At 36.3% G+C, this 22,444-nt stretch overlaps 1 protein-coding gene across 1 annotated transcript; it reads left to right on the top strand.

Moving 5' to 3' along the window:
* The first annotated feature begins 4,627 nt into the window (after positions 1–4,627).
* Positions 4,628–18,487, top strand: LOC122396142 (mitochondrial sodium/calcium exchanger protein-like). Its single transcript, XM_043394292.1, has 8 exons — positions 4,628–4,713; positions 6,220–6,545; positions 11,487–11,567; positions 15,116–15,442; positions 16,379–16,497; positions 16,604–16,757; positions 17,600–17,874; positions 18,410–18,487. Exons 1-8 carry the CDS (start codon positions 4,628–4,630, stop codon positions 18,485–18,487), a joined length of 1,446 nt encoding a protein of 481 aa, XP_043250227.1.
* The last annotated feature ends 3,957 nt before the right edge of the window (positions 18,488–22,444 follow it).

Below are 22,444 nucleotides of genomic sequence, written 5' to 3'. Positions count from 1 at the left end.
TTATTCGTAGCAACCGAGTCAATTATGCCTGAATGACACGACAGAGTCAAGTAATCCGATACTGCATCTTAGATAAGACAGGTTTTCAAGAAATTTTGTAAGACGTCACCGAGAAATCGTTGAAAGGCAAATTAAATAATACTGCAGCGAGCACAGTGTTTTAAAAAAGTTAATTACAACATTTTATTTACCATATTACACGATAGAAAGCCACGGATGGGCGACGATTTCGAGCAAAAGCCACTGTAAATAAACAGCACTGTTGAACAAACCGAAAACGATTTACGGTTCAAGTATCTGCATCAACTTGAATAATCGTCTTCGTCGCGTTTCCATTGATTTAATGTATTCATTTGGTAAGTTCGTTTTTGGCGTAGAGCGTGCATTTAAACGCAGCCCCGACCGTGGCCTTAGAATTTTAGTTGCTCTAACAAAGAAGAGAAAACGTCGTTATACTAGTTATAAGAGTCGCCTTACACCGCGAAAAGAAGCTTTTGCATATTCCAGCGTTATATCACTCGCGCTTTATTATGAATGCGCGGACGTGGAGTAGCAAAAACAGGAAACCGGAAAAGCCCAGCGCGTTTCTCGTTGGGGGAATAAAACCGTAGTTGTAAATTGGGGGAATATCATGTCCCCTTTCGCGACTTCGAATGAAATCGAATAAAGTATTTACCCTTTTTCTCTATAAATGCACCGTGAAATTCATTTAATTTACTTTCTTGAGAACAAATATCGGCGAATAAATGGATATCGGTTTCAATTTTCATTTATTTTAAAAGTAATTCGTCCCTAAGGAAGTTACAGATTCTCAGCGTCGATCGAGCAATTCGTGTTTGAGAATTTTTTAAAGAGAATTGCATTAATGCTTTGCAAGATCGTGCTCACGTTAAACGTTTATGTTGGAAATTAATAGAAAATAAATGTTAAACGCGATTAACTTAAATAAGAGTGCAAAGGGTACAGCTTTGTCGTCCTTCCGTAATTAAATTCAAACGTGCTTTGCTTTGTTAGACGTTACAAATTATTTTTTATTCTTGCTGTTGCAGGTATTGTATGCAACGGCAACAAATATTTCTCGAAATAGAACTTCAACCGAGAAAAAATGCTACCATGCCGTGGGCGTAGAGATTATAAACAGAATGTTTTAAGTTTTAACATACTCATTTAATTTTATAACAATTTTTTTAAGTAACCTTACTTCAAGAAAAAAAAATATAAATACGATATTTCGTTTTTGTTACTTTTCCATGTGTTTTATACAGAAAAAGTATCTCTTACTCGACTTATCAATGATTCTCTAACTTATTTATGGTATTCATTATTTTTCGCCTTTTATCTTTTGTGTAACAACGAACTGAAGCACTATTTCACTGCTTTTGTCGAATAATATTTTCACGAACGATTCAATAGCTCTTTGACCAATTGATATTCTTTTAAACGAGACAAAATGCATGAAACTCGCAAATACAATTTATTTAAAAGCATCTCCATTGTTCTCTGACGCTTGCACGTATTACTTATTTAGTCATGCTGCATGTTATCGAATGAAAGACTTAAATGCATCAGAGTAATAACTAAAGGAAAAGAATATCGAGCCGAGAGTGTCCCTCTGTGCTTTGATAGATTCCCAGTGCAAAATGTTTACATTCTTCAATTACCCAAATGAACTTATAGGGAGGTAGGAAAAGAGTCTCCTGAAAAGAACTTCACGTTAAAATAATTTATCATAGCGAAGAATTACTTTGATAGGCGAGATCAAAGCGAAGTGGACAAAGAAAGATTGCATTTGTGATGATAAATGCTACAGATGCTGAACAGTCCTCCGGATATTTCACGTTAATCAACTCGATTTTTTCATGCTCTGTGGCGCAGAAAAATCCAATAAAAAGTAACCAGACCTCTCAATTTTGGGACGTACCAATCTCTCTAGGGTTTTCATATTTCTAATGAAAGTTTTACTTTTTGCAGGATGCAATCGCGATCAGCCTTCTAAATTTCGTTTCATTTGACCAGGTATTATATTATAGACGCGTAATAAATTTTTACGTTATCTATTCAAAATCTAATCTATATAATATATATTTAATCAAAATTCATTTAGCCAACGGACACGAGTACATATTTGATTTGATTTTGAGCAAATTCAGTGTACGATTTTTGTTTTTTGGTATTTGATATGCATATTTGTTATTTGTACAAATATTAAAGGCTGTTTTGAATAAATATTTAAAAAAAATAAAATTGCACATAAAACGATCCAACAAACTGTTTTCCATTGATAAAAAAAAAGTGTAATTTCTTCTCGCGTATTTTCAGCAATTAATAACTCGGGCACAAAGGGCCAAAGGCAATTTTGTCGTTCTTGATTTTCATTTTATACGTCGTGTAAAAACACCATTAAATGTTTTTGGCACCTGTAGCTACATGCTCTGTATATATTTGAAGAAAATTCCTTTTATGCTTATTATATTGTACAATACGACTTTAGTAAGGTAATCCAGACCTGTGCTTATATCATGTTGCACCTTAATCCCTTCCAAGGGACGAACCGTCGTGAAGGCGACAGAGCTTTAAAAGGTTTGCAGCAGGAGCGGGACAAAGCAAGCGTTATTGTTTCAAAAAAATGAATTCAGAATAAATTGTCTCTAGCCAGCTTTGAACCACTAATGAAGTCGACTTCACACTTCAATTAAAAGTATATGAAACGCAATGGTTGCTGTGTTTTTCAATTGTTAACGCCAGGTTTGAATTAATAAAGGCTGCATCGGTTTCCTAATTAACCATGTTGTTTCAATAGCGAAGCAATTCGTGCAACGTTATTTTTGTCGAGGCGCCCGGTTTACGAAAACTCGACGTGTTCGTTTTCTACCGTGCTCATTAACCGCGTCTCGGGCTTTCTTTTTCGTCATTCCGCAACAACAAGAAACAACAGAAAGAGGGTGGACTGCGTCTAATGAGCCTCTTGCTCTCATCCGTGGATGAGCGCTCCTGTTTAGTCTCACCTGAACGTCGAGGCGCACTTGGATTCGTGAATAGAATAATTCCGCAAGCTCAATTAATAAATTTGTCATTTATCTTCGTCAGGGGAATTCTTGGATTCGGAATACGAACTATGTATCAGCAGAAACACGAAATTTGGTATTCATGGGGATTACAAATTCTTTCAACTTTCAATTTATTTTTCCGATGTTGCAGTGTTTTCGAACCTTATCGAGTCTTTTATGATAACCAAACTATGGCATCCCCTTCGCTGAAAGATATTAATATAAGAAGGAAACATATTAAAAATAAGTAATTCAAAATGTAATTTTAACCTAATGCTAAAATTAATTTAAATTTTATTGAAATATAATGTTGTACTTGCAACTGTGGAAGCAGCTTTAAACTTATCAGATGAGTGCCTGTTGAAGCTCTTACGTCATGATGCACACGAAGGGCTTTTATTTAATTTTTTTAAATTTTCGCGATGAAATTTTTTATAAAAATGATTCCAACTAAAAATAACGTTCGCGACCCCCTGGAAGATTCTTCATGACCCTCTCGAGGGTCGTGACCCACAGGTTGGGAACCAGTAACACGGTAACGCATCTAAGGGGATGCAAGGAAGCGAGTGCATTCTCCGGGTTACAAATATGTATTTTTTAATCATTATAAATTTTGTATATACGCAACAAAACAAGAATACTTCATCGACCTTGTTTAATAGTAGGTCGTAAGCATTTTTACGAGTTCTATATTTTATTTTTATTTATCATGACATATACTTCGATCTTCGATTTTCGATATATGTACGTACGTGTAAATGTTAAATTTATTTTCCTCTGTGAAAATGGTATCATCTTACCAAATTTTTATTACAAATTGTTAAAATAATTAAATTGCACTGTAATAAATTTAAGCATTTAATACGAATTTACAGAACGAATGCATTTTTTTACCCTTTAATAAAATGAATCTTTTACCTAATAATATTACATTAAACTCTGCAACGTAAAATCCATTTTAACGTTTAGCTTTATAAACTCCCTGATAAACAAAATTACATTTTGTAAAAATATTGAAAATAAAACATTTGTCTGAATGATTTATTTAACTGAAGTTTCACACTATTGCATAACACTTTATTAACAGTGGAATGCTGGCAAAATATTTCGCTAATCAGTAGGAATAGATTAGATAGGTTTATAGGTTAATTCTGTCAATTTGACAATTCGATAGAAATATTATATTCTATATGAGTTCAACGTGGACGAATTTTTTTGCGAGACATGGATATCTACCGATACGCGAGGTACGATTATACTTTTGTAAATTAATTTTCGACAACTACCGACGGTTATGTACGATTTCATAATGTGTTGCAAAATAAAAAATATTTTCATTTTAAAACTTTTGAGTACATGTTAAGGACTCTAAAATTTAATTTTAACGATACTTCATTTTTATTCAAAATTCTATTTAACCTATTGCTTTCTCTTTTACGACGTTGTAGGATGATTGTTCATACGTTTGGCAAATTCCCTCCGCAGATCGTTGCAAATGGGTAAAAAGCACCGCCGACTGTTCCACGGACTCCATATTTCAATACACAGAAATTTTATTTTGCACCTTTCATACAAGTAACATGGCTCTGTTCAGTTTTGGATTGATACTCATGATCCTATGGCTTCTGTACCTGTTTTTGATTCTAGGAACCACGGCGGACAACTTGTGAGTAATCTTAAAATGTAAAAGAAACCCTATTCCACAAAAATTATTATAATTTTTATCTCTTCGTCACTTGGCAGAATTTATTTCAATATTTAAAGACTCTCAACGTTTCTCTTATTACATTACTAGCAAACAATTTGTAATATTTTTTAAAACCCCAGAAAACCTGTAAACATTTTCATGCACGAAGAAGTGAATTATTTCAAATAACGTGCGTCTCTAAAACATTTTAATTTCGCACAGGAAATATTTCTGAAAATTATTCATAATTTCGATCGTGCTCGTATCTTGCATGTTTCGCCTTGTATTTCCAACGAAAAGGGATATTACTAAAAAATTGTTAGTAAAACGTTTATTGGAAGGATCGGATCTCTATGGTTTTCCATAAAGCTTCCGATGTCGATGGTCACACGCCGCTTTAAGTCTTTCACGGCTCACTGTGTCCGGGAAAGGGTGAATTATAGCTCATCGTGTGCGTGCGAATCGACGTATTCTCACTTGGGAATCGATTCAATTTTAATCCAAACGATCGAAGGAGCTTTATGTCTGTCATTAAAAAGAAACGATTCCCATCTGCAGCGCCATAACTGACCGCTTCCCTATCGTAATAAAATTCTAACACGCTGGTGATAATAATCTTTCGACAGTCTGCTGTCTACGACTCGTATAATTTAAGCGCTACGTAAGTAAGCATTCATAATCTGTTACCGGTTTCGGTGGCGATGCCCGATCGATCTAACTCTTATAACCGTTAAATCAGAATGTTCGAAAACACATAAACGTTCGTTTTACGCGAGGAACAGTGAAACGAAAAGATATATATCCAACAATGACTTTCACAGTAGCATCATTATTTCTAAATTACAGTGTCGTGTAATATTGAAAGATTTTAATATCACGATTTCTCTCGAAGTTTAACCGATGAATTTTTCAAATTTACGATTCGCGAAACGAACATTTTTACGAATGGAAAGATAATTAATAGCGGATTAAATCGCGAAAAAGTTCAACGTTTCGTCCAAAGGTCTTTTCTTTGAACGGGCGACTCGCAGAATGAATTAATCTTGAATTCTCTGTCCGAGCCGTCGCATTTTCCGTCACTTCTCTCCCGGATCTAATCGAAATCTGTGCAAAAGAGCGTTCAGCTCTAAACGTGCGCCCGATTGGCCCCTGATTCATTTAGCGGACCCGGCAGCTGCATTTACAAGTGCAGCCGCATCGAAATTCGATTCCCGATCTAGGAAAGGATAACGTTGACGTACTCGAATACATCGGTACACGCTAGAACGACCGGAAATAAAATATCAAATACAGCGGATGGCAAGGAGCAACTTCGATGGTGTTCCGTGTCCGGAAATCAAGTATCGAGCAGAATCGTTCGTCGAAAATTCATCGTTAATACGCTCTGTCCCCTATTATACGTTTTGACCTTTTCCCACCAGCCGAATCTCCCAACGCACCGTACACACTCGACATATCTTTTTTCATTCTTCCCTTTCCGTGCAGCTTCTGTCCGTCACTGGCCGTGATCGCCAATGTAATGCGGCTGTCGGAAAATATAGCCGGAGTGACGATATTGGCATTCGGAAACGGTGCTCCTGACATCTTCACGTCCATCGTATCGGGCAGCGAGGAAGGAATAATAATGTTCACGGAATTAATAGGCGCCGGTGTCTTCGTGACGGCGATTATCGCCGGTTCAATAGCAGTAGCCAAACCTTTTCGAGCCAATTTGAAATTCCTTATGAGGGACGCTTGTTTTTATATCCTTTCCGTATGCTGGATCAGCTACGTCGTGAGGGACGAGACCATTCATCTTTGGGAAGCTTGCAGTACGTACGCCATCTTTCTTCAGCGATTTGCACGATTTTATTTCAAATAACTCTATAATCGTTGCGAGTGTATCTACATTGGCTCGCGAAAGTATTCCAACAATGATATATTCCTAATTGAAATTGACACAAACCGTACAGTATAGTAATATATGAGAATAACATGTAAAAATGTCACTGAATTCAAATAATATATATCCAAGTTAGAAAGAATAAATTAGATTTACTAGCAGATCGTAGGTCACAAAAGTATTCGAACTGTACATTTAACATTAGTTAATAACAACATTAATTGGACTAATCAAATGTTCAGGATGAAGTTGACCCACCTTTGCTAATTTTGTCGTAATACTTGTGTCTATAGACGGCCATACTTCAACAATGTTCTGTTTCAATTCTTCTTTCGATGTAATCATTGTATTTCTTAACTTTCTTTCTACCTCATTCCATAGGTTTTCAATGGGATTATGATGAGGACTTTGTGGCGGATGTGGCAATGCGTGTGGAATGTTGTACAATTATTACCGAATGCTTCGAATTTCGAAGTAATAATATTCCGGTAGACCAAATTTACTTAGACTATCTTCTAAATTTTCTTTCGAAATTTTCTAATATTTCATTTTATCTATAATACAATCTCATCGATGAATGCGAGATTTCCAACTCCATTTGATGACATATAGCCCCACATCATCACCGAGTCACCATTATGTTTTACAGTTGGCTGTAAATTCTTTGATCGTATTTCGGTGTTCTGTGTCCTCTATACGTTTTTGCGACATTTTCTTAGAGAATAATACTGTATTCCAAAAAGAATAATCCTTATTAATATAATCTTTGGCATATTTGAGACGTAATATTTTATTTTGTTGGCTGTTATACGGTTTTCCTCTCAGAACTCGTGCATTAAAGCCGTGTTTTCTTAATAACACTGTTCTACAAATTCAATTTTTTTTTCTGTTTTTCAATATTCACTAGGTGATTCTTGTAGAGCTTTGTACCCTAAACACGAATCTGAAAATGGAATTGCTGTATCACCCTCAGTTTTCGAAAAACACGAGTTTTTGTGAAAACGTACAATTTTGGGCAAAAGCGAGGTATTACGCGAAAATTAAAAACATCAGACAGTTCCAATTAATCTTAAAAGATAGAGGAGAGATTCCTGAATATGCTAACATCGATAGTTATAATATTTTGTACTTTTGAACGGTTGTAAATGATCGCCAAAGTTTGAAAAAGTGTCGAAGTACATACTTTATACACAATACTTTTGCATATTTACGAAAAGTTGTTTACCTGACACGAAATCTATACACAGGATCTGATTCTGCAGACATTTCTGAAGAAGAAACTGACCAACAGAAGTGTAAAAGCTGTTCTCAATTGTCACAGGTCGAGAAAATGTGTATTTGCAACGCGTGCACGACGTTTGACCGCCACGCGGCCATTGCTCGCTTATCTCGGCGCGGCAGTGCCGTAGCTACCTACAAGCGAAACTAGTATAATGGTGCAATAGGGTATGCACTTTGTATACATATAGTATGTTTGATTTTTTTTTTGTAACTTTTATTGTTTAATATATTTGTATAGTCTAGGATACTAATCACTGAATTATATTTTCAAAATCCATGTAAACTTATCATTGGAATCACTCGAACATGTACGCTTTTCTAAGAAAGATCTGGAGTAAATCCTTGCTATTCACACTTCGCTCTTAGGAATATTATTCCTATTCTGTGAGGCAACCCAACAATAAAATGTTGTTTATTTTTTTACGGCTTTATATTTAAAAAACCATTCATATACGTACAATGAACATCGAAATTGTTTAGAAATGGAAATGATCGAGAAATGTTTTGTACAAATCCACAAACAGATTAAAAAATCAAAAATGATAAACATATACAGGAATTAGGAGCCTAAGATATTATCGGTGTCGCATCCATTATGCGTAGCTACGGCACTGCCGAGCCGAGGTAGGCTAGCGATGGCCGCGTGGCGGTAAAACGCCGTGCACGCGTTGCCAATACACATTTTCTCGACCTGTGACAATTGAGAACTGATTCTATACTTCTGTTGGACAGTTTCTTCTTCAGAAATGTCTGCAGAATCAGATCCTGTGTATAGATTTCGTGTCAGGTAAACAACTTTTCGTAAATATGCAAAAGTATTGTGTATATAGTATGTACTTCGACACTTTTTCAAACTTTGGCGATCATTTACAACCGTTCAAAAGCACAAAACATTATAACTATCGATGTTAGCATATTCAGAAATCTCTCCTCTATCTTTTAAGATTAATTGGAACTGTCTGATGTTTTTAATTTTCGCGTAATACCTCGTTTTTACCCAAAATTGTACGTTTTCACAAAAACTCGTGTTTTTCGAAAACTGAGGGTGATACAGCAATTCCGTTTCCAGATTCGTGTTTAGGGTACGAAGCTCTACAAGAATCACCTAGTGGGTACGGAAAAACAAAATTCGTGTTGAACAGTGTAATCTTCGATATGATTCGGAACTATTGCTACCAATTTTTATGCACGAGGGATCTTTTTTAATTTTTCGAATCATTGTCTTTTCTTCTCTGTCCGATAACGTTCTTGGTCGACCACAAAAACACAACAGTGTTTATATGCAATGGTTTCTACATTATTAAAGTTTTTAAGAATATAGTGAATCTTGGATTTACACCTGTCTACAAGTTTTGCAATTTCGCTCATAGATTTTCCTTCTTTGTGCCATTTTTCTATCAATTTTCTATTCAAACGCGAGTTTGGAACAGTGTTTCTCTTATTGTTAGACCAACTGTGTATAAATTGAACAGAGTTTGTTTACATTCGTCACTGGCTAGAAATATTATTTATACCACGGTTGACCTTACAGTTGAATACTTTTGTGACCAACGATATGCTGTTAAATCTAATGAAGTCTTTCTAACTCGGATATAATTTGAGTTAGTGAAGTTTCTGTCAATTTCAATTAGGAATATGTCATCGTTCGAATACTTTCGTGAGCCTGTATACAGGGTGTTCGGCCACCTCTAGCAAAAATTTTAATGAGCGATAGTAGAGGCCAAAATAAGACGAAAATCAAGAATACTAATTTGTTGATGGAAGCTTCGTTAAAAAGTTATTAACAATTAAATTCAAAAATTTCAAATCGTTCTGGAAAAATTATTTTCGGTTGCGGGGGTCAACTACAATCATTTTTGGTGAGTACACATACCTCCGAAATCCTATCTACTTTCGAGAAAAAAAATCGGGTAGGTGCTGAAATTTTTCGGCGAAAAAAAATTTTTCAAATCGTTTTAAAAAAATTATTTTCGGTTGCGGGGATCAATTACAATCATTTTTTATCATTACACATATCTCCGAAATCGTACGCACTTTCGAGAAAAAAATTCCTTACTGAAAATCCAATTAGGTGCCTAAATTTTTCAACGGAGAAAAAAAATTGCAAATCGTTGTGGAAAAATTATTTTCGGTTGTAGGGTTCAATTACAGTCATTTTTGGTGAATAGACATACCCCCGAAATCTTGCGCATTTTCGAGAAAAAAATTCAGTAAGAGCGGCACTTTAAACGTTAATAACTTTTTAACGAAGCTTCCACCAACAAATTAGTATTCTTGATTTTTGTCTTATTTTGGCCTCTACTATCGCTTATTAAAATTTTTGCTAGAGGTGGCCGAACACCCTGTATATAAACGATTGTATCACGGCAATATCGGTTTCAATTTTTATTCATTTTAAAAATAATTCATCCCTGAGGAGGTTATCAATTCTCAGACGATTCGTGTTTTGAAAATATGTATCGACGAAACACTTTAAGTACAAAGTATAAATATACTTAAAAACATATAATTTCTCCACGAAATTAAAAAAATATATAAAGTGTCATACACTGCCTTCCAAAAATAAACAAGTTAGATACTCGCGTGCTACTAATTCATATCTGACAGAATATGATACATCAAAATTTATTTTAAAAATAATTCATCCCTGAGGAGGTTATCAATTCTCGGACGATTTGTGTTTCGAAAATATTTATCGACGAAACATTTCAAGTACAAAATATAAATATTACTCGAAAGACACCATCGATGCAAAGAACGTGTTCTAAAATTTTTAAAAGCAACACGGAAGAGGCGAGAGCACTTTGCTTTTAACATCGTATTATACAACGTAGCTAAACTTCGTTCGACTAAAGGAGGCTTTAGAAAATGTGTCGATCGAAAATTGCACGGTCAACGCGTGAAACGGATATACGCGTTATCTCCGGTTTCTAAATAAGCCGCGTAGAAAATGGAAACGTTTATCCATGAGGAGCCATAAGTGCGCGGTTTAATTCTGCAATAACAATAACTCCAGAGCGAATTTAATTAAGCAAAGCTGCGATCTCTCTGCCGTTGGTTTCCTCGCCATCTGGCCACCGACGAATTTCTACCGGGTACATACTCCCCCGATAAGCCACTTAAAAAAAGAGGGACGAGAGAAAAAAGAAAGGAGGGACAATCGTTGATCCGAATTAAATCGATGGAAGAAAATTTCAAATGGCGACGAAAGAAAACAATTAAACGGTTTCACAAAAACAATCGAAACTCCGTTTTCATAACTCCACGTCGAATCGAACAGCTCGTTTTCACGGTCTCGAGTGGTCCTTCTCGAAGGATAGGAGCGCGAATCGAATGAAAAACGTTCGTTTCGACGTTATGAATTTTTTGGAACGAAAACGAAACGTCCGTCGGACAGCAAAACAAAACGGTACACAATTAGTAAGTCCGTTTTGACCGTCGCCCTAATTTAACAGGAGATTTACAATGCGCTCGAAACTTTTTCCGTGTCATATCGCGATTCCGCGGCAATTAATTACGCAGGCTCGCGTGCGTTGCGACCGCCGGGGCTGCTGCGTTGCTTTTTAATGCTAAAACATTTAAATTGCAGGTTTCGTTCTCTGCTACGCGTTGTTCATCGCCGTGGTGGTGATAATGCAAACGTACGACAACAGGGAGGCGAGCTTGAAAAGTACGTTGGACGCGACTTTTTGGGAAAACCAGCGGCGTAGTCGAATCCCGGGAACGAAGAGTTTTTCGAGCTTCCGCCGCGATAAAAAATTGAATAACTCGGCGAACTTATTTGAAAGAATAACGTTCGGTGTAATTTAAACGCGAGAAATCGCCGCTGCAACCCGGCAATGCTGTATTATTCTTGAAAATGGAAAGGAGGTATAAATCGGGAGTGATTGAATTGCTCTGAAATTATTGTTTTTCAAAAATATTAAAGAACTGAAGCTAGTTCCTTCCAAAGAAGAAAGTAATAAATAATAAATGTACATTCGTTTAGTCAGTCAGTTAAATTTGAAGAAAAACAAATGTTTTTCGAAGTAATTTCAGAACAAGCAAGAATTGCGTTCGAACGCTGTAAGCTGCTGCTTGACATGCAGAATGTAGAGTATTTTCTATTTTCGGTGCTTAGTATGCGCCGGAAGTCAATCATTGCGTTTCTGTTCGACGTCTGAAAGTATTTTGGGAGCAATCCGTGAACCGTGGAAAACAAAAGAGTCGCCTACACCGCTGCAGTTATCGATCCTTCGTCTCGAAGGCTTCCTTACGTACTTTTACAGGCAGGATCCCAAGTGTACCGGATCCAGACGTCCTGCGCACTTACTTGGCGAACAAGGATACAGCCGCCATTCCTAAAATTCCCGCGAGGTCTCGTGCATCTGGCTTGCGTACCAAGCTGGGTACGTATGTTGTTGCTTTTACGATTGAATATGCGTTCTACCGAATTCCATTAAATTAAAATCGAACGTCTCGTTTTCATGAATCTTTGACTCGTCCTTTCGAGAGGGTTCCGAGGTCGAGTCGAAATATGGCCACTCGACGCCAAGTACTACGAAGTGCAGTCTATTGAATCGTTCGATTCTTTTCTCCTTAGGATCCTTTTCGAATATTCGATCGAACATTACTATCGCTAACATAACTGCAATTTTGTCATCGATGACTAAAACATCCCTCAGATACTATACTGAATTATTGATACTCTGAGGACTGGCACTATAACTTTGATAAGATTTAAATTGAAATATAAAGGGTGTTCGGCCACTTCTCGGAAAAATTTTAATGGGAGATTCTAGAGGTCAAAATAAAACGAAAATCAAGATTACCAATTTGTTGATTGAGGCTTTGCTAAAAAGTTATTAACGTTTACAGTTCCATACCGACCGAAAAATTTTTCGGCGAAATTAAAAAATTTTAAATCGTTCTGGAAAAATTATTTTCAGTTGCAGAGGTCAATTACAATCATTTTTGGTGAACAGAGATACCCCTGAATTCCTACGCATTTTCATGAAAAAAATTTATTACCGAAAATGTAATGCCTGACCATACATGGCATTTTTCCCTGAAATTTCATGCGTATGTTTAAAACATCATAACTTCTGAACGGATTGGAGGATTTTAATGTTTCAAAATGCAAATAACGCGTATTTTAGTGAAGAATTTTTATAAATTCTAACAATATTGAAAAAGCTGTTCCTTGACCCCGTAAAGTGAAAAACCCCCATAAAAATGGTCCAATATTCAAACAGCCATAACTTCTACAATAGCAAATATATTGCGATGAAACTTTTTTCTGACGTAGAGCTCATAGGTACCTGTAAAAAAGTATTAAACAACTTTTCTGTAAAACGTCAAACAAAATTAGTAAAAATCAAAAACGAATTTCCAAGAAAAATCGACAGGGTGTAGGTGCCTAAATTTTTCAATTATAATAATTTTTGGTCAATAAACATACCCTCAAAATCCTAAGCACTTTCATGAAAAAAATTCTTTACTGAAAATGTAATGTCTGACCAGAAATGAATATTCTTGATTTTTGTCTAATTTTGGTCACTAGGATCTCCCATTAAAATTTTTTTCAGGGATGGCCGAACACCCTGTATAAGATTTCTTCGATCTGTTTCTTTCGACAATTTTTAAAAAACGAAAATATTTTACAAAATTGAAGAGCAGCCGAATTTTTCAGTGATTAATTCTAACCTTTTCAGAGTGAATTGGGGCAGCAAAGAAATAATATTCCGAATTTCTGGGTCGGGGATAAAATATATATAAACAGCAGCATCGTCGGTGCCCTACGACAGCTAGCAATAGCGAAGAAAGTGTATCTGTTTTAGTGTCCACGTCACTTTACACCGAGTCTCTTTTCACCGAAAGGTAGATTGAATGAGTTCAAGCGAAACGAGAGCGAGGAATGACGAGAAGACGCTCAAGCGCCTGAATTGTCCCAGTTTTGGAAAAATTACAATCTAAATGCATGCCATCGGCGCGGGAACGGATCGCAGAGGATTCAGAAGAAAGTTTTCAAGAGGTCGGTAGGATTTCTGATCACCAGCTGGAGTCTCTATTAAACCGACCTCTTCGAGAAGTCACCGATGGTGCATTGGAAAGTTCTCAAGAGAGTGATGGGATTTCTGATGACCAGTCTCTGGTGAATTCGTTATATCGATAGGTCTCCTGTTTCCTAGGTGTTTTATTTGACCGAGAAATATGAATTCGTCAAATAAATCACTCGGTAAACAAAAGACGAAGATAACGAGGCAACCTTTGAGAAATAGCTTGATTGGAATGTAAAGAAGGAAACGAAGAGAGTAAAAATAGGGGGAAAAATTGAAAAAAGCAGATAAAGCTGGAAAGTTGCAAAAAGCAGCGGAAAAAAAATCTCTAGAAAAGGAAACCCAAGTTTTAAGCGTATCAGCTGCAAAAAATCGGATCACTGCTGAAAGTTGTTCCGGAGGAAGTTTATGAGGAAGATTTATCAAATGCGGAAATAACAGAAGCACCCAGCGTCCCTGATTTTTGTTTACGCGTTAGTCATTTCTATATTCGAAACTGGATATTGATGCAATTCAACGTCGCTATAGTAAGAAACGGGACGCAGTTTACTTTGCCGGAAAAATAGTGGCCGTCACTGATGATGTAACGGTAAAGTTTTTAAGAAAGAAAGGAGTGAACTTTATTTTCCCGAAGGTGGCAGACACTTGCTCCGTTGGAAGGTAGACAATACAGAAAATCTTCCTGGAACTTTGTCTTCGCAGTGAACTGCACTTTTTCAATTTAAAATTTCCATCTTATCTTATCGTTCTGTAATGCTTGCCATTTTCGTAATAAAGTTCTTTTGTTTGGCGATTTTTTCTGACTCTGATCTTCGTACGAAATTTATTCGTTTCATGATTTCTTCGTTTCCCTAACCCTCTGTATATTTTAATCTTCTGCGTTTATAAATTAGTTGATTACTTCTCGGCTATACTGTGGAAAACTTTGTCCACGACTGATACTTAAACGGTTGAAACAATCTTTAGTTTACATTATTATTCTATTCTTCAAATCCTCAGAGTTACTGTTACTAACTTTTCACGATGAACATATTTACTGAACTGTAATTTATTATGATGAAAAAAGAATGTTCTGCTTCCAATACAAATTACTGATTTTAAAAACATATTCCTTTTTTAAATGTATAGGTATCAAAGTTTGTATACCGGAAACGTGTTGTTTGTATTTTTTGCTTATTAGATATTGCAATTGCTACGGAATTGAAAAGGGCAAACGTCAGAAATAATTTGGGATCGGCGGAGGAAGTAGAAGAAACAGAAGATACTGACAGGCCGAAGGGCCTTTACAGAGAATTTCTTTACGATGTTAATCCAATAGATGAAGGGGATTGGACGAGCGCGAATTGGATCTTTAAAATCATTTTAATTATCCGTGCACCTGTCATGTTCCTACTTCAATTATTTATCCCACTTGTGAACCCAACCGCCGCAAAGAATGGCTGGTCCAAGCTGCTAAATTGCTTCCAGCTGTGTGTGACACCGACGTTGGCATTGTTTCTATTAAACGGTTAGTCGTATTAATTGTCACGACTCCTACGACTGCCGTTATAAATTGTCCCCCGCTAATAAAAGCTCGAGCTTTCCCAGATATATTTTCAGACGCGATGAAATACGAGGTCAACGTTGCTTTTTAACTTACAAATCGACGGTGTTTAGTCGAAATTAAAACAAATTACCAAACATTTGTATCCCAATGGATAGATTAGTCTCGATGGAGTACGAAATTTAATCTGTAATTCCCTACAACTTGCTTCTCGTAAATTTCACTTTGAATCTCGTACTGTGTAGTTTTTCCAAACATTTTATAAAATGATTTTATAAAATCCTTGATTGCTCTAATTTTGTTAGACTGTTTCAGAACTGTAGATACGTGGTTAATAATACACGTACAGAGAAACAGTAAAGTCTTATTAAAAATTCAGCTTTTTATTTTGCAATTTAATATGCAATTCTCTGCACGATTACACGTACCACAGAATGATTGAATTTTTACTATGCCGTTAGCTCGCCTATACATAAAATGAATATCGTTTCCGCGTTTGAATAACTGTAAGGAGTCATTTTAAATCAGTACAGGGACCCAGCAAAGACCAAGGGAAATCACTGCATGCAAGGAAGAACGACCAGCTGAAAATATCACGACCCGCGCCGAGTGTCTGTACTACTGAGACTGTAAATAAAAATAATATTCGTCAAACTATATCCATCATTTTAAACGACGTGTATTCGTACAAAGAATTACAGACTCACGAAGTAAAAAGTTAAAATAGTTCAAAAATATATAATTTGCATTTTATACGAATAGTTTTAATTACGTTAGTACATACTGGTTTCCTTGCGAGCAATTATCAACGTGATAAAAGAGAGTAGAAACTGTTAATGGAACGAAAAGCTACGATTCGTCAGCTACGACCATTGTTTCATTTTCACCTTCCATTTGCAGTCTGGCACAGACACATTGGCCCTGTTCCAATACTGCCGATATTCCTCGTTCTTGGCACTGCAATTGGTGTAACTGTGTTTCTAATAACCCACGTGGATCGCGTACCGAAGTACCATAATGTGAGTACTTTTTCTACCTTTTCACGACTCGCGTCGACCATTCGGCACTCGATGAGCTCTCGCAGGGCAGTTTCCCCGTTACCGGCGCGCAACGTATTAATTGCAGGTTTTTGCATTCGCGGGATTTCTGGCCGCCATGCTGACAGTCTATTTGATAGCCGGGGAGGTGATGGCAGTTCTCCAATGCGTAGGATACGCTTTCAGTATATCAGATGCCATGCTCGGTATCACGTTCCTTGCGTGGGGTAACAGCGTAGGCGGTGAGTGTCGAAACAATGTTACCGTAGAACCACCTCGTTTGAGAATTAATTACCCGTTAATTGGTAAAAATCGACTTTCGTGGGTATTAAAAGATTCTTCGTCGATTCTACTCTAAATTTTTTATCTTATTTGTAATTTAGTTATTTTTTGTATACTCTTTGACAGTCCAAGTTTATTTAACAAACAGCGAAAGATGCGAGAAAACTTTTGCATTACAGTAATGGTTCTTAAGATGAAGTGAAATTCGACACCGTCGGATCTTAGTATCACGTTTTTCTGAAAATCCTACAGTTGGAAGGGATAGAAATGCTCGACATACGAATCACGTGGTCATTTTAAGAATCATTACTTTATGTGCAATTCTCTGTTCAAGATCGTCACCGAACTTTACAGAGATTGTGTTAATTGAAAAGAATCAACTATCGTGGGTATTAAAAAATTCTTCGTCGATACTACTCTAAATTTTTTACCTTTTTTTGTAATTTAGTTATTTTTTGTAAACTCTTTAAAAGTGAAAGAAGCGAGAAAACTTTTGCATTACAGTAATGATTCTTAAGATGAAGTGAAATTTGACACCGTCGGATATTAGCGTCACTTTTTTCTGAAGATCCTACAGTTGGAAGGGATAGAAATGCTTGACTTACGAATCATGTGGGCATTTTAAGAATCGTTACTCTATGTGCAATTCTCAGTTCAAGATCGTCACTGAACTTTACAGAGATTGTGTTTATTTGATTACGAAGGAATAATCTATCGACTACTACACTGGTTTCCGAACGCTGCAACGCCACCTCATCCTAATGTTGACTGCTATTTAATGCCGGATGATATTTGTTTGCAGATATGATATCAAACATCGCCATAGCCAGGCAGGGATTTCCACGTATGGGATATGCAGCCTGTTTCGGTGGACCGATGTTCAATACACTGTTGGGATTAGGACTAACTTATGGAATAGCTGCTGGTCGACAACCAGACAAACGCACGAATATGAGAATAAGTGACATGGCGCCCGGTTGTTTCGCCTTCCTATTGTGCTCGTTACTAGCTACTATTATTTACTTGAACATTACGGGAGCAGTTGTTAGAAAATCGTACGGATACCTCTTGTACTCCGTATATTTCGCGTTTATTCTCATTCAGTTCCTGAGCGAATTCCGATTAATCCACCCTCTTGGCACCGATCATCGGCCTGAAGATAAAGTTCGATAATTTTCTTAACGAATAATAAAACACGATAATCGTTTTCCAATGGAATATTTTTGTTTTCATACTTTAAAATTAAAAATAACGAGGATGGCTATCTCATATAATACTTTGTATCGCTCTTCCTTTGACAACCTGACTATAGCCAGAATACTTAAAGCTTGGAAATAAACAAGGAAATATAACTAAAGAACATTTATTTCCATTGACGATCCGTTAAAACGATACACATACAATTGCAAACCACTTGCAGAAGATACTTTACGTTGGCAAACAATTATTGTCATAAAAGGAATATTCACTTAACGAAGGGTCGAGGCACAAACCGGGGAGGCCTTGAATCATGGCGCTTCGTGAATTCTTCATGCATGGCGGAGATTAATAATAAATGATATCATTGCGTCAAGAATTTTCCCAAATCTATGTTATAAGTTATTTATTAAAGGTCGGCGAGGAAGGGGCCATGTTGGACCAAGAACGAGGGATATCTTGGGAAAACAACGTTGCATGGTTCTCTGAATGATACCTACAAACGAACCTACATCCTAACAACGTGGTCGAGGATCCATTTTTTATGAACGAGAGGGAAGACTTCGCAGAAACATTCGCGAACCGTGTACATTGTGTGAGCATGCGAACAAAGAGTAATATGTTAACGTACCAAGGTATTGCGTTTTCAAAAGAAACTAACAAGACGTTAAAAAAGTCAGCGTGTTAGAAAGGGTGGATCATAGTTGATTATAATTTTTCCCCCCAGCAATACAACAGCAAGAAATATTGCAGTAAATAAAAATATCTCCTATGGTTATTTGTATTGATATAATCATCGCGTCGAGCATTAATTAAATGGACAATAGAACTACGTTGGAAGAAACTTGATGAATGAGAAATAGTAAAAGGAAATTAAAATAAAAGAGATAGCAATGAAATATTACTTTCCAGTTGCAAAGATTAAGGTATATCGTCGTACTAGTGTATATTTGATGAATTACTGTTTAATTGCAGAGAAATTTGATTTAGATGTAATGTGTAGTAAAGGACTTCTAGAATAAAAGTTTCTTCCAAAGAATTGCTCTATATTTATGTTTTGGAGCGACTTATCACGTGGTAGATAAATTAACTAAAAATCCGAACGCAGACATTGATTTTTGTTATCTTTTACCCAACGAGTGTGTCCCGCGCGAGTACGAACGAAAGTAACTATATCTGTTCAGGTTTATGATGGATTGGATCATGTCGTGATATATCATGTCCAAAAGTGAGAGACCACGTCGATTTTTCGTTGCTAGCAACTATTAAAAATTTTTGTACATTCATTTAAATTCTTGTTAAAAATACACACACTTCCCACGGTTACAATATTTATTTTTATGCATCAAATGAGTTCGAAACGTTTGGAAATTCTGCCCAAAAGCAATGTCGAAAAGTAAATGGAAATACTGGTGGAAAACAATGAACAAATGTTTCGGTTAAATCAACGCAATAATTATTTTACCGAGAAGGACATAAAAAGAAGATTGTTAATTGTGAAACGAAGAGTAATTAAAATGAACTTGGCTTTATTACGGGCCAATTAACATTAACGTTCTCGACCAAAAAAGACTTTCGATCCATTTATGTTACCCATTAATATATGAATAAAGCTAACTTTAATTTGCATTGTACATATCATTATTCAGGAAAAAAACAGTAATTAAAATAAAAGACAAAAGTTCTTTTATTTTCAACATTTCTAGAATTTACATATCTAATCTACATGTATTATAAGTTTATACAAATATGTTTATGTAAAAGAAAAACATTTTAAATACGTTTTCGTGTCTGATATCGATACATTCGTAATTTGAAAATTATTCAAAAAGGAAAGGAACTAAAAACATTAATGTTATTGGCTGATAATAATATTACTAATATATTTTGGAAATTTTATAAAAGAATGCACTTATAAATACTCGTGATCTATACTAAGCAAATGGAACCACGCGATTGTTAGGATTTGCTGCAATTGTTGGATTCTATTTAATAATTGATAGGCTCGATTATCGTGTCTTTGTTCTATTCGCTGGTTATCCCGGACGATAAAATATTCTCTCGCTTCCCGACGTAGATACGAAGCTTAATGAAGGATAACTAATGTACGGACCAGCCCTAGCATTACAGTCTAATCTTCTAGTCATCTTATCTAGCTTTGGTGGATTCTGTGTCCGTGGGAGGTAAAAAAAAGCGTTGCAGGGAAGAGCGAAGGCGAGAGAACGGCCAACCAAAACGATGGCCAATTTGTAAGTGTGCAAGTTAACGAGCCCATTCACCGAAACGGCTATTCGTCTTTCGGGTAATGCAATCAGCACATTTCGCGCGTACTTTTGCATTCGTTTCTGCCATCGCAAGCACCCCGAACACCTCTGTTCTACTAATTACCTATAAAATTAACGACACGTCTCCCTGTTCGAGTCGATGTCAGGCAAGTCTGCTAGCAGATAATTAACCATATTCCACTGGCGGACGATGTCATTACCGGTAGATTGAAGCAGGCCCGTATTGTTCCGTCGTTAACCCTTTCATTTCCGTCTGCGCCGAGAATTTCGACGTCTCGAAATATTCGTGCGAGCTGCACCTTGAATGCTAGTTGCCAATTACCGAATATAATGTATGCACAAGCCTCGTATAATTAATCAAAGGATTTCAGCCACGCTCTCGCGACGACATTATTCGAAATACGTAGACGTCGTTGGTTACAAATGTTGCAATCATTTTGGAATTCGATCGTTTAACTGTTACTTCAGTTCCCTTCACGTCCGTGAGATTTGCACAAAAAGTATTTATATAAAAATAAAATAGAAAAAGATTATTCTTTTTCTTTTTATTCCTATTTTTCTCTCAAATGGCCACTGTTCATTATTTACTGGTAGGCAGCGGCCGGCGACAGGTTGTCAGGTACGAATTAACTTGTACATGGCAATACGTGTTTAACAAGAAATGGCACTTAATAGATGACGATCTACAAAAGGCACGAACATGAGAAAAACTAATTTGCTTCGTTTAGATTCAACATCTCGCCACCGTTTCCGAACTACCCCTTTTAGCAGGAAAATTTAATATAATTTATATCCTCAATAGAATTACGAATAATATTTATATATTTAAAAACTTATAATTTCTCCACGTAATTAAAAAATATATAAAGTGTCGTACAGTGCCTTCCAAAAATAAACAAGCTATCTACAAAAGGTACGAAGATGAGAAAAACTAATTTGCTTCCTTTAGAGTTAACAATTCGTCGCCGTTTCCAAACTGAACTACCCGTTTTAGCAGGAAAATCGATAGAATTACGAATAATATTTATATATTTAAAAACTTATAATTTCTCCACGTAATTAAAAAAATATATCAAATGTTATACACTGTCCTCCAAAAATATACAAGCTACATACTCGCGTGCTTCTAATTCATATCTGACAGAATATAATACATCAAAATTTCATCCTTTTTGCTTTGTTTTTATATGAAGAGCCACGATTACTAGGGCATCGTAAACGAACACTAACATTCATTTGCAATATAATCGTACTGCTCGTTACGCGAAGTAGGTACGCAAAATATCTTGGTAAATTAAATATTTCCCGCATTAACAAACATTAAATAGCAGGAATTCGCGTTCGTTTGATCATGAATATTCACCGACGCGTTATCTGTATCTCGCTTTCGTTCCCAAACAATTTTACCGAGAACCTCAGTCGAGTGGGTGTCTCGTCGTTCGACCCTTATCGGTCGGGACCACTCGTGTTTGTCATTCGTTCAATCTTAGTCCTTGCGATAACATCGCGCTAGCAAATCCATTAGCCATCGCGCCTAACACCCCAGATTTCACGTTTTGATACGAGTAACGCGTATTGCGTGTATCTGTTTGTAACGCCGGGAAATAACTCTATTCAATTTTCGTTCGTGTCATCGTAAACCGATTTATAGTAGATTGGATATGTCCTGCGTAATAAAAATTTTTATAGATACGAAAACACACATTCAACGATACACACAATACTCTCTGCGTTTTGCAATGTTGAAACAATAACGTTATTGGTTTAAATTCAAGAATTTCGAGCTGAAATTTTTGTATTTCTCTTATTAAACCTACGTCTGCCAGGATGCATTTTTATTTTATGCATATACCTCGAATGGGACGAGTTATTCCTTCGAGTTTTCCTCCATCTGGCCAACTTATAATTTAGTTTGCGCTGTCTAGCGTTTCGGTTTAATTTCATTATCATTTCGCTGATTAGTTTCGGTAGAAATTTTGCTGGAAAAAGAAAAACGAGCCGCGAAGAATAACAGAAAAGACATCGAGTGTTGGAGAAACAGTGAGATGAGAAAACCGACGATGAAGACTTTAATGAAGAGGACACGGAAGGCGACGTAATGGAAGGAATGGAATAATAACGAAGACAATATTCTCGACGTATTTCTTTGACAGAAATAAAGCGAA

The sequence above is a fragment of the Colletes gigas genome, unplaced genomic scaffold (assembly GCF_013123115.1).
Source record: "Colletes gigas isolate AHSC1104 unplaced genomic scaffold, ASM1312311v1 Colletes_gigas_Sc00001, whole genome shotgun sequence".
Classification (NCBI taxonomy): domain Eukaryota; kingdom Metazoa; phylum Arthropoda; class Insecta; order Hymenoptera; family Colletidae; genus Colletes; species Colletes gigas.
This window is presented reverse-complemented; position numbering and strand designations above follow the sequence as displayed.